This window comes from Myodes glareolus, chromosome 4, assembly GCF_982192425.1.
Source record: "Myodes glareolus chromosome 4, mMyoGla1.1, whole genome shotgun sequence".
NCBI classification, from domain to species: domain Eukaryota; kingdom Metazoa; phylum Chordata; class Mammalia; order Rodentia; family Cricetidae; genus Myodes; species Myodes glareolus.
The window spans coordinates 80,052,017-80,065,874 of record NC_142029.1 but is presented as its reverse complement, the minus strand read 5'-3'; the positions used below and the strand labels follow the sequence as shown (position 1 = coordinate 80,065,874).

At 43.8% G+C, this 13,858-nt stretch overlaps 1 protein-coding gene across 1 annotated transcript in view; it reads left to right on the top strand.

Annotated features, from left to right (window-relative positions):
- LOC125388932 (uncharacterized) overlaps positions 1-5,419 on the top strand; it is a 34,213-nt gene extending 28,794 nt beyond the window's left edge. Inside the window, exons 31-32 of the mRNA XM_087905933.1 lie at positions 2,725-2,842; positions 4,650-5,419. Of these exons, the coding sequence (XP_087762059.1) occupies positions 2,725-2,811 (87 nt within the window). The 3' untranslated portion in view covers positions 2,812-2,842; positions 4,650-5,419. The remainder of the gene's footprint in view (positions 1-2,724; positions 2,843-4,649) is intronic.
- Positions 5,420-13,858: the final 8,439 nt, after the last annotated feature.

The following is a 13,858-nucleotide window of genomic DNA, read 5'->3' as shown; positions in this document are numbered from 1 at the left end:
TCTACCCCTTGTCAACGTGGGCACATAAATACAATGCTGTGAAACTATCCCAGTTCCTTTGTTGTTTGCCCCCCAAATCTCATGCCCATAAACATCAAATCCAGGACAGCTTTAAAAGGTCTCACAGTCTAACGTTTTTCAATACTTTAAAAGTCTAGGATCTCTTTAAAAACCCAAAATCCAAAGCAAGTTAGATGCTTTCTCAAGAGGAAAGAACCAGAGCACAGTTACAACTGATCAAAACTGATTGGTTGAATGCCCTGCACTGTAGGGAACAGTGTTGTAACACAAGGACATGAAGAGTGCCCCCCCCCAAGCCAATCCAGAACCATATCAGTGCACTCAACATCTAAGGCCAAAGATGTGGCCCAGCTACAAGTGGACACGCGCCAGTGCAGGACTGAAGCCAGGCATCTCCCACCCCATTGCACTGAACTCAGGATCCTGTTCCTGTTAATCAGGGAAGCAATACTGTGGTTCACACTGATGGCCTAGCCACCTTAGCAGGAGTGTGCTGAGCAAGGGCGTAAGCAGCTCTCTGGCTCTGCCTGCCACCCTACCCACTGGCACCCCTTTGAGCGGTAAGAGTAGGGAGGATAGGGCAGGTGAGCTTAGCTCGAGCTACATCCTTGCCAGCAGCAAACACAGACAAAACCAGGCCTAGAAGAACTTTCCCTGGCACCAGCCACAGTCCCATTGCCAAGAACGCACTGGTGCCAGGCTTGCATCACTACCAGCAGAAAGGAACACCTTAGTTCCTGCTTCCACTCAGCCTATAGATTTGCCAGTGTTGCCCTAATTGTCTGACCAAACGCTGCTGTTAGGACAGAGTGTGGGCTCCACAGAATAGTGCTAACACCGTTGCCTCTCTCCATGCATGGGCCAGCATCACTGACTGCTCCAAGGACAAGGTGCTTCGGACCGCTATCACTGCTTCTGCCACCAGTGCTAGATAGAGGCGCTCATAAGTAGTAGAGCTAGCAGCATTGTGCCTAGAGAGACTCCAATCATCCGCCACTCCCATCAAAATAGTAACTACAGTGAGCACCCAATGTTCAGTGAGCAAACCACATCCACTGCTGTTTACACCACAGCTTTCTAAATCACGAGTATTCCCTCTTGCAGATGTAGTGGATAGGTCTCTTTGACTCTACCATGATTTGCATTATGTAACATCATTAAGCATAGCCAAAGATGCTAGAGAAAGACTAGACTGTAGCCTATTGGTTTGGACCCAGGGCTAGGCAGAGTATCATCGCAACAGAAGAATGTGGCTGAGACTACTCATTTCATGGCACATGGAAAGAAGAATAGGAAAGGACCAGGGCCTAGTCATACCTTTCAAAGCATGCTTCCAGAGACTCGCTTCCTCCAAGTAGCCTTCACAATTCCATCAGTTCCTAGCAATCTATTGAAAATATGAATCTATCACTGGATTAAACCACTGGTTTGGTCAGAGCCTTGTGATGTTTATCTCTAGAACCATCCTCAGAGACACACCCATAGTGATGCTTTCCTGGGGACCCTGACACCTCCTACTCAAACAGAATTCTGCCATAACCCAACTCCTGTGGATCAGAGACCAATCGTCTCTCTGCCTTTACCCATCTGCTCCCTTTCTTCCCTGCTGTACATTTTCTTCACTCAGCTCCCAGGATATTGTCTTCCTCTGGCTTTCCTCCCATACTCCTGGTTGTTCCTTCCTGGTCCATTTTCTTTCTCTGACCCCTCAGAATTAGAGGACTATAATTTAGCCCTGTGGATCTATTCACTTCCTAACTCTCTAACTCAACTCATATATCAAATTGCTTACTAATTATATCCACCTATGTGGCTATGACAGGTCCAAGACCCAAGTTGTGTCTTTCCCAATGAGGTCCACCTAAAAGCCTGCTCCTTGGTGGATGGCAGCTTCATTTTTCAGGTTTTTCAGACCAAAGTTTTCACAAAAACTCCCCTTTGTATTCACATGTCACAGTCCACTTGTGAGGAAAGTCCCGCTGCTCTACCTTCAAAACATACGCAGAATATGACCACTGTCTGATGAATGATAATGCCACCACTTAGTGACAGCCACCACTGTGTCTTATCTAGACTTCTTGATTGTTCAGATGTCTTGATACCAATTGTCCTCCCCACGAGTGCCCTTGCCTCTCTTCAGTCTGTTCTCATCACAGCAAAGTGACCTTTTAGGAAAAAGAAAGTCAGATGTTCCCAAAACCATTTTGTGACTTCCCATCTCATTTGGAATAGGTGAGTGGAGTCAAGCCCCCCTGCTCCTCACCTGCCGGTCTTTTCCCACTTCATCTACTCAACCCCAAACATGCAGTGTATACTGCCTCTTAGGGGACCCTCTGCCTGTAATGTCCTTCCCGCTACAGCAATGCTTCTTGAACAGGAGTGGGTTTGTGCCCCAGAGAACAGGTGACAACGTCAGAGACATTTTTGATGTCATGTCTCAGGGGAAGGAAGTACCACCGACAGACAATGAGTAGAGGACAGGGATACTGCTATCGTGTAGAATCCATAGAAAGCCCACACAACAAAGAACCGTCTATCCCAAAACGTCAAGGGGAGCAAAGCTTCAGAAGCCTGTCATGTGTCAAATGTTATGCTGAGAATTTTACATGCACTGTCTTAGTAAATTCACATCTGGATTAGCAGATGCAACAGTACTTAAAATAAGAACAAGAATATTAACTCTGTCCTTTGTGCACTCCACAGTATATCCAAAAAAACAAAGATCGTCTCCTTTTCATTAATATGGAACATTTCCTAAAGAGCATCCTTTCTGCCGAGCAACAAACTTAGAACATCAAGAGCTGGACTCGGTGACAGAGAGGTGAGATGCCGGATCTAGGGAGTGGTCAACAGCCTTGGAATTATACTTTACTATATATACTTGAAAATATATTGCTTGTGTTTAGGGCCATGTTTATGGCTGGACATAACAGAACAAAAGATAGAGAATTAATAGTGGTACAATTTACAGTACATTATTACTTAACTTTTTCAGTACCAACAGATCTCAGATCTTCGAGGAAGAAAGAACCCAACAGATGATAGTTTATTCCTCTCCCCTTATGAGGATTACATGTTAACTATAGAGAAAAGGAACTGAGGGTAGCTTGCTTCTCTTCACCCACTGGAAGAGGGGAAAATAGCTGGAACTTGGGTCCACTTCCTTCTCACTCAGCTGCTACTCCTTTGTAAAATAATACGTTTAATCACCGATATTTAAAATGTTATGAGTTTTGTTGGTGGTACTGGGGTCCAAACAAGGACCTTACATGTGCTAGGCTGGTGCTCTACCACTGAACTGTATGCCCAATCCAAAATATTGATCTTTAAAAGTCAACCAATTTCCATTTCTAAATCACCAAAATTAATATTTTATAATGTCTATGAAAATACTAATAAAGAAAGAACACCAATGTCTTTGTTTCCCTCATGTAGAGTAGTAACCTACATAGGAAAACCAGGATCAGAAACTAGCTACTGCAGAAATAACTGGCTCAGTCCTAGCTTTAATTTACTTTATTTAAAATTATCTTGAATGCCTGAGATGAAGACTACCTTTATAATTTTGTTAAATGTATCACAACTTTAAACACAAACAAATCAGATTCATGTATGACTCACAAGCAGATAGTTTGGGGTGTGAAAATTGAAATTTGAAATTTGAAATTTATGCCCTGGCAATGCTGAAGCATGCATGGGCAGCCTGTATATGGCGGTTCTGTTGAACTTGTTCATATTGGGTTTCATGGTCTAAGATAATGAAGATGATTGACCAGGTCTCTTCCTCAAGAGGGCACCAGATCTCATTACAGATGGTTGTGAGCCACCATGTAGTTCCTGCGAGTTAAACTCAGGACCTTTGGAAGAACAGGCAGTGCTCTTAACCGCTGAGCCATCTCTCCAGACAGCATAATAGAGCTGTCTCCCCACCACCACCACCACCATTAGAAAATCACTAGTATTTTTACTGTGACTAAAAGAATTATGCCTCATAGCTCACTTACAAGAATTGCCTAATATGGACCTTTACCAGAGCATTCTGCATCGTCTAGCCACTTAGGCGCCAGGAGAACCACCATTTTACCATCACGCATTGTACGTGTTCACAAAACTAACAGAACCATCACCACTATCGAGTGTGTGTATTCAAATGTCTGAGGATCTTATTCTGTAAAGGAACCTTTAACTCTCTTGCTCATTTCCCACTCAGCTGCCTATTTTCTTACTGATTTCTAGAAATTATTTTTCCAAACTTTATGAATCTTTTAAAGATAAAAGTAACCCTCTTCCACTGAATGTGGGTGACAGTTGTATGGCTGGGACAGACTGCAGGGCCACTAGCGGTGGCACCAGGATTTATCCCCACCCCTGTACTGGCTTTTTGGGAATCTATTCTCTTTGGATGGACACCTTGCTCAGCCTGGATATAGTGGGGAGGGCCTGGGACCTTCCCCAAAGCAATGCGCCTTACCCTCTCTGAGGAGTGGATGGAGGTGGGGTGGGGAGTAGGGGATGGGAGGAGGGGAGGGAGTGGGAACTGAGATTGGTATACAAAATGAAAAAAAAAGATTTTTTTAAAAAAATTAAAAAGAAAAAGTAACCCCCCCTTTTTTCTGCTTTATTTTTAGACCTAGAAAGGAAAGTGGTGATCACATTTTAGCCAGCGTGGGAAAAAAAAGTCAATACAACATCTGATAAAATGTAAAAAAGTTATTTGAAAATATCTGTACTATTAATGCATAAACCATACAAATATATATTATAGTATCTGCATGGGAGAACGGAACTTGCTGTTGTTTTCATCGTAACTGAATTGCAGCTGGCGTTTCATTATTTGCTCAATATACTGATTGACCTCTTCCTGGAATAGTAAAATCTATATCACTGAATAACAACATAAAGTAGGTGGATATAGGTGGCCACAGTATTTGAGGACTTGGATCAAAGTACTTAAGAGGTAGTAGACTATGTGACAGACAAAATTCTCAGAAGGGACTGGCTAAAACAATCAGTAAGACATCATCTGAAACCGAAGTTCCCAGGGAGAATTAAAGATCGGGAGAGATCCACCAGTGCATGAACTTACAGCAAGGAAACCCTGAAATACAAACTCCAAACTTAAAACCTGCTGAAATTACAGATCCAGCGGCTGCAATTCAAGCCTTTTCTCACACAGATAATTCTCGTTATTGCACTTCAAGATGAATAGCAGAAATGATTTCTTTTAATGTAGCAACTGTTAATGAGCATCCTCTGTAATGGAAGGAAGGCAGGCTGGTAAGAGATAAAACTTTATGCAATAGGACTGGAGCTGTAGCCAAGTAACAGGGAGTCCTAGGTTCAATCCCCAGCACATCATTCACAAAAACAAAAAACAAAACCCTGTACACAGACTTCATCTGGGTAACTAGTGAATAGTAAGTAATCAATAAATTCATTGGTTTTGCTCACTTTTTTTATTTGCTTGTTTTTGTTTTTCCAGTACTGAAATTAGAACTTAGGATCTATAACTTAGGACCTTATACACATGAGGCAAGCACTCTACCAACTAAGCTGTATCCCCAGCCCCACAATGGGCATTACTCATTCAATAATTTCATCCTGCAAATCTTTGCCAAAATTAAGAGTTATCTGTATGTGGCTTGTAGTTTAGCTCTAAATTCAACCAATAAAATTACTAGTGGAAATCACAGAAAATAAGTTGAAAATACTTGAAGCCACGCCTGGTGGGTGGCACACACCTGTAATCTCAGTACTTAGGCTGAAGTAGGAAGGGCATGAGCTCCAGGCCAGTCTGGGCTGTGTGGTCAAACCCTGTTTCAAAATCCAGACAAAACCACTTGAGATGCCATGAAAAGATTGATAATTAAGGTTTCACAGAGGTTTTGAAATCAGGCCATAAAGAACACCTGCTCAGAAGCACACCTTCTGTTTCTCCCACCTTACATTGGGCATCAAGTCTAACTTCTTTGCTACCGGCGGTTTGTCTTTTAGCTTAGCTGTGTTAAATAGATGGGTTAGTTACCCAGTCATTGAGCGAAGTGTGGTTTGAATGGCAGTGGCCCCATATTCTCATATTTTTAAATGCTTGGCCCCAAGTTGGTGGAACTGTTTGTTTGGAAACGGTATAAAGGTGTGCTGGCGAGTTTTATGTCAACACGAGCTAGAATTATCTAAAAAGAGGGGCGTCAGTTGAGAAAAATGTCTTCATAAGTCCTGCATTAGGCATTTTCCTAATTCATGAGTGGTGGGGAGGACACAGCCCATTGTGGGTGGTGCCTACCTTCAGCTGGTGGTCCTAGGTTCTATAAGAAAGCAGCCTGACACTAAAACTCTAATTAACCCAATTAAAAAATGGGGTACTGAACTTAACAGAGAATTCACAACAGATGAACTTCGAATGGCCAGAAGACACTTAAGGTCATGCTCAACCTCCTTAGCGATCAGGGAAATGCAAATCAAAACCACTTTGAGATACCATCTTACACCTGTCAGAATAGCTAAAGTCAAAAACACCAACGATAGCCTATGCTGGAGAGGATGTGGGGTGAGGGGAACACTCATCCATTGTTGGTGGGAATGCAAACTCGTGCAGCCACTGTGGAAATCAGTGTGGCGGTTTCTCAGGAAACTGGGAGTCAACCTCCCTCAGGACCCAGCAATTCCACTCTTGGGAATATACCCTAAAGATTCCCTAACATACTACAAAAGCATTTGTTCTACTATGTTCATAGCAGCACTATTTGTAATAGCCAGAACCTGGAAACAGCCTAGGTGCCCCTCAATAGAAGAATGGTTAAAAAAGGTGTGGAACATATACACATTAGAGTTTTACTCAGCGGTAAAAAACAATGACATCTTGAATTTTGCATGCAAATGGATGGAAATAGAAAACGCTTTACTGAGTGAGGTAAGCCAGACCCAAAAAGAGGAACACGGTATGTATTCACTCATAAGTGGATTCTAACCATAATTAAAGGTCTTTGAGCCTATTATTCGTGATCCTAGAGAAGCTAAATAAGAAGATGAACCTGATGAAGATTATTTAGCTATCCACCAGGAGGTAGGAAATAGACAAGAGTCCCAGGTAACCTCCGGTGCATGGGGGGGAGGGGTCGATGGAAGGGGAGAGGGTTAGAGAGAAGGGAGTAGGGGAGGAACGGGGAAAGCTTGGTGGCCTGGGATGGGGGGGGGGGAGGAAGGATGAATATGGGATCAGGGAAGAATATATTTCAACTAAGGGAGCCATTTTAGGGTTTACAGGAGACTTGATTTTATATGGGATCCCAGGTCCAAGGAGAGATCCCCCAGATTGCTCTCTGGACAGAGGAGAGGGTGCCTGAATCGGCCGTGGCCCATAACCATACTGATGTATATTTTGCTTATCACCATAGATCCTTCATCTGGCGAAGGACGGCGATACAGTCAGAGACCCACAGTGGAGCACCGGACTGAGCCCCCCGAGGTCCAAATGAGGAGCAGAAGGAGGAAGATCATGAAAAACGAAATCAGTACTGCGAGGGATGCTATCACCCACTGATACAAGGGAACGGATCTGATGAGAGTTTACCAAGGCCAGTTGGACTGGGACTGAACGAGGACGTGATCTAACCAGATTCTCGGAATTTGGCCGGATTCTATGACTGTGGCTGGCCCGAAGTCTTTCTGAAAAGCCATTGACTATGACACTGGGACCTGTTTCCTCTACATATACTGGATTTTGGGGATCCAGTCTGTTTGGACACTCACCTTCCTGGACCTGGAGGGAGGGGGAAAGAACTGGAACTTCCCACAGGGCAGGAAACCCTGACTGCCCTGGGGGACGAAGAGGGAGGAGGAGGGGGAGTGGGGGGAGTGGGAGGGTGTTGGGAGGGGGGGCAGAAATGGAAACTTTTATAATTTAATAAAATTTACTTTAAAAAAAAAAAAAGAAAGAAAGCAGCCTGAGCATGTCACATGAATCAAGTAAGTCTCTGCATCAGCTCCTTCCTCCAGGTTCCCTCCCTGCGTGAGTTCCTGCTCTGATTCCCTTCAATGATGAACAATGATGTGGAAGTGGAAGCCAAGTAAACCCTTTACTCCCCTAGCTGCTTCAGTCACGGTGTTTCCTCACATAACAACCCTGACCAAAACAGAAGGTGTGGCCTTGTTGAAGGAGGTGTATCACTGGGGACAGGCTTTAAGGTTCCAAAAGCCCATACCATTCCCAGCCACCCTTTTCTGTCTCATTCTTGTGGCTCTACATGTGAGCTCTCAGCTACTGCTCCAGCACCAAGACCGCCTGCCTGCTGTCTTGCTCCCCACCATGCTGGCCATGAATGCACCCTTTGAAACCATAAGCCTCTTCCAATAAACTCTTTCTTCTGTAAGTTGTCTGGGTCATGGTGTTTTGTCCCAGCAGTTGGAAAGTTACTACGACAATGTGTGAGTGTTAAAATGGCCAGATCAGTTGCCATTCTGATTAAAATTACTTGCTGCTTTCAAAGCACTGACACCAAGAAAATGGTGTATAAATATGAACAAGACATTTTCCCCCAGTACTGGAGATTGACCCTAGGGCCCTACACACCATGTGCTGGAAGTGCTGTGCCTCTTTGCTTTTAATTTGCCATTCTGAGACATGGTCTCATTAAGTTGCCTTGAACTTGTTAGTCTTCTGCCTCAGTCTCCCACATAACTGGGATTCCAGGCCTGACCACCAAGCCAAGCTTGAATCGGGCACTCCCAAACCAGCATTTAACAACTTCACAAGGTAAAACTCTTCCAGCACTTTTAGTTTGATTTGATTTATATTGGGTATGTGGACTCAATACCTTTATTTAGCTACTCAAATAAATTATGAAATACATTTCCCAGCAAGCAAAGTAAAGATGAATTAAGCCAGACACACAAGACTCCTTAGGATAGTCAGACCAAGAGTCAAGGGCCCCTAAGAGACGTGTCAAAGGAAAAGCAGTGCAGAAATTCTTGCATAGTCTTGACTCTTGGCTGAACAAGGCACCTACCAGAACACAATCATATTAATTCTCTGGCCACCTCCTCAGGCTCTCCATCAAATCTCCATTAATATACTAGTAGCTCCAAGCTTTTAGGAAGCACATGCTTCATCACGGAAAAGCCACAATCCTACAGCAGGATCAGTTTCCCTTCCCATTGCATTATCTGCAATGGCTGCCCAACCAAGTCAACGGCAAGTTCCTTTGAGGAAGTCTGAGGTACTGGTTATCCTGGGAAACCGGCCTTGTGTGTAAACACACGTGTGCATCCTGTCAACCAGACAGGAGATAAGAAAACTGCAGCAGACAAGGGTCGCAAGGATTGCTGTGATAAAATACCAGACTAACGCAACCTAAGGATTTTGCTTTGCTTATGGTTTCAGAGAACTTCAGCACATCCCAACAGAAAGAGCAAGGAATGAATGGTTTGGCGCATCGGGTGGCTGAGGACATCATGGCAGTCAGTCAGGAAGCAGAAAGCGGGACAAAAGCAAGGCTGGGCTACCACCTTCAAAGCCTCATCCCCAGTGATTCATCCATAACAACCAAGCCCCGCCTTCTAAAAGGTTTCACCACCTCTAAAACAGCAGCACCTGCTGAGGACCAGCAGCTCAAATGTAAGAGCCTGGGGGGGCACATGGCCACTCCCATCAAAACATCCTAGCAGGAATCACTTTGGATGCAGGAGAGATGGCTCAGTGGGTAAGAACACCTGCTGTGCAAACATGAGAACCTGAGTTCAAATCCCCAGCACCCGCAATAAGAGCCCAGCATGGCTGTGCCTGTCTGTAACCCTGGGAGGCAAAGACAGGTGGAGCCTAGTAACTCAGCTACTACCCATCCTAATCTAAACAACGAGCTTCCAATTCAGAGACCCTGACTCAAGGCAACAAAGTAGAGAGGGACAGAGGCACATACCCAGTGTTGTGTCTTCCATATGTACATGCACAGGGGCATGCACTTACACTCACATGCATGCACCACACATATACACTATAAACACACACACACATGAATCACTTTTTTCTTTTTCGTTTTTAAAGAAGGTATGTGAACATCCACTCTCACGAAATTGGAGTAGATATATTCTTCATACACCTACCAAAATAGGCAACTAAAAATGTGGAGTCTTTATATATATATAATAAACACAAGAAACTATACTTAAAGCAATAGAATGGACAGCAGCTTCAAAACTTAAGAAAAAAAAATGATGAGGTCCACAAATATTTCTTTGCACTCATGTATCCCAAGGTTGCAAGTGAAGTAGTAAATAACCCATATGCACCGCCACTAAGCAAAGATCATGGGAGACCCCAGAAGTCTGTTCTCCCTATCCACAGGGCCACGACACTCATCAAGACAAACAAATGTCCACATGGTAACTGCTTGCTGCAGTAAACTGCCACCAGAAGTGCCCCTCTACCAGCAAAATGGTTATCACGGAGAGAGCCACCCATGGATTGTCAGGTAGAACAACATAAACAAAAAGAACTCCCGAGACCTATGGGACAGCGCCAAACATTCTGCGCTTGAGACACCAAAGTAACCAAAGAAATAAGCTCCAAAATGTGAGCAAATTTGGCAAGAGACATGACTGGAGAAGCCTAGTGAATCTCAAAGAGGATATGCACACCTATACACGTCATAAATAAAAAGTCATGCAACCCAAGAGAAAAACAAAGAATCATGAAACCCAACCCGACAGAGAAAATGACCCATGGAGAAAAAAATAAATGACATCAAATAGCTCACTAAAGACCATAAAAGCCAGGGGAAGCTGCAGGTAAAGGAATGAGGGCGAAAACGATACTTTTATATAGAAAGCTAAGACTATGTCTCAGGCAGACCTACCCTAAAAGCACTAAAGGGACATGTGTTGGTTCGTTTTCTGCCAACATGACAAAAACTAGAGTCTCTGGGGAAGAGGGTCCTTCAGTTAAGAAAATATCTCCATCAGACTGTGGGGCATTCTCTTGATTAGTGATTGACATGGGTAGGCCCAGCCCACTGTAGGGGCTGCCACGCATGAGCAGGTGGTCCTAAGAAGTATAAGAAAGGATTGCTGAACATGAGCCTGGGGAGCAAGCAGCTCTCTTTCATGGCCTCTGCTTCAGTCCCTGCTTCTAGGTTCTGCCTTGAGTTCCTGTCCTGACTTTCCTTCCTAGTGGACTGGAAGCTCTAAGATGAAATATCCTTTTATGCCCAAGTCCTTTTGGTCGTGGCCTTTATACCAGTAACAGAAAGCCAACTAATACACTGTCCCCCAGCTCTGTCCTGACTGTGCTAGGGCCATGAGCATAGTGTTTGATAAAACTCAAACAACAGAGTGTGTTTTTCTCCTAAGATTCATACAGCACCAGATGAGAAGCTCCCCTTCCAACATCAACTGTATGGTTTAGGCTGTATAAAAATAGATTAAATATAATAGCTAAGCCCAACACTAAGGACGAACAGACTTTATAAGAAGACAAAAAAAAAAAAAGATCATGCACCCCGTACTTCAGAAATGAAAATTCTATACAGAACTGTCCACATTGAACTGGAACGAGGAAAAAGCCAGTGTGGTAACTACATTAATGCTACAACTAAGAAGATTAACACAAAATACAGAAGAATCCACGGTAATAGACATCCTAAGTCAGGACACAAAAGAAAACTTTATGTTTTATATTTTAAAAAATATAGTTGAAACATTTACAACTAGATGGTTAAAAATAAGCCACAAATTAAATTCCAAAGTATTCTAGAACTAATAAATAGAATAGAAACAAGAATCAGACTGAGTAGGATTGAGAATCAAATGGACAGAAGGGAGGCTTAAGACAATCGGGTTTAAAGAAAAATAACAAAGATTAAAGTGGCCAAATGCAGACGAAATGACAAAATGACCCTACCCTTATACCGCTGGTCGGTGTCCATGAGAAGGATGAAGAATGAGGCATGCAAAGGTGAAACACTCCTGGGCTGGTCTGAAAGAGGACAGCCCAGGGGACTTGGTCCCCAGCTGGTGGTTGCTTAGGAAGGATGGAGAGGTGTGGCCCTTTTTGAGGGTGTGGTGGTTTGAATAAAAATGGCTCCGATAGGAAGTGGCGCTAGTAGGAGGTGTGGCTTTGTGGGAGGAAGTGTGTCACTAAGGAGTGTGTCACTAAGGAGTGTGTCACTAAGGAGTTCTCAGAAGCTCAAGCCAAGCCTGGCCAGTGTGTCACAGTCTCCTGCTGCCTGCCTATCCAGATGTAGAACTCTCAGCTACGTCTCCAGCGCCATCAATGTCTACATGCGGCCACGTTCCCACCATGACAATGGACTAATCCTCTGAACGGTAAGCCAACACCAATTAAATGTTTTCCTTTGTAAGAGTTGCCATGGTCATGGTGTCTCTTCACAATAGAAACTGGAGCTAAGACAGAGAAGGTGCATTACAGGGGACTGGCTTGAGGTTTCCAAAGCCTCCTGCCATTCCCCGGGCGCTCTCTGTCTCCTGACTGAGATGTGAACTCTCAGCTGTCCTGCTACCCAAGGCTTCCCTGGCCATCACGGACTCAAACCATCTGGGACCCTAAGCACAAATAAATGCTTTCTTTTCTAAGTCGCCTTGGTCATGGTTTGTTTTATCACAGCAGTAGAAACGTGACTAAGATGATTATGGAAAAGTAAATGTGCATATCAGAAAGATATACATATATATATGCATATATATATCTTTATGATTTATATATATACAATGTTCCAAGGAAAACTGATACAGAACAGCTGACTGGAACATTTAATTCAAGTACAGAGAATTAATTTTCCAGATTGGCAGACAAAACAGATACCTAAGAAAGTCAAACGTACATGGTTTGGTGCGTAGCAAGGAGTTCCAAGAAATCAAATGGACCTCAGTTTGTTTTTTTCTCCCTGCAATATACAGTGCCAGGAACACCATTTCATTGCAATGACAATGAAATTGGAAGACAGAAAGAAAGCAAAAAACCACAGTTGAATTCACATCATACCTATGAACCATCTGTAGAAAAGTTTCCTAAAAAACTCCAACAAAACAGATTTCACACAAAAGACTCCTAACAAGCATCTAACCATTTAAAATAGAGCTATAAACGAAAAGCTACATGAATAATTGTTTCAGCATAGAATATGTTACATCCCAACATTAAAAATGGTATGGCCTGACTGGAGAGACGGCTCAGCAGTTAAGAGCACTAAGTACTCCTTCAGAGGACCCTGGTTTGGTTTCTGTACCCTCAAAGCAGCTCACAACAATCTGTAACACCCGTTCCAGGGGATCTGATGCCTTCTCGTGGACTCGCTGCTAAAAATTTCTTCCCAGAAGGAGAGATAAGCAACATATTCCCTTTGCAAGTTCAAGGACAAACTGGGGCATGATTCCACCAAAGTTCACTCCAGGGAGCAATGAGTTTACTACACCCCCTTACAGAGCATAGGTTAGTGTATACTTACAGGGGTGTGGGTACCCTGCCCCCCACAGGCCACACCTGGAAAGCATTACCCAGCAGGAATGAAGGCTTCTCTGTATACATATACTTGGGGGCCCCCCTTCCCTAATCTTCCCCAGCCTATTATTCTAACATCCCCTAAAGGCCACGTAAACATAAGGCAGAGCTGTGCAGGACAGGTAGTGGGGTGGGGTTGGATCCTCAGGTGGGGCCTCTACCCCTCTCTGCCATTCTCAAAGGGATCAAAAAGTCCAGCTGGGATGATCTTATGCAAGGGGACAAAGCTTAATACTCAAGATGGAGGTTGCTTGTCTCAGAGACTCAGAATAGGCCTCCATGGGCGCCAGGCACACTGATGGTACACATACACACACAAGCAAACAC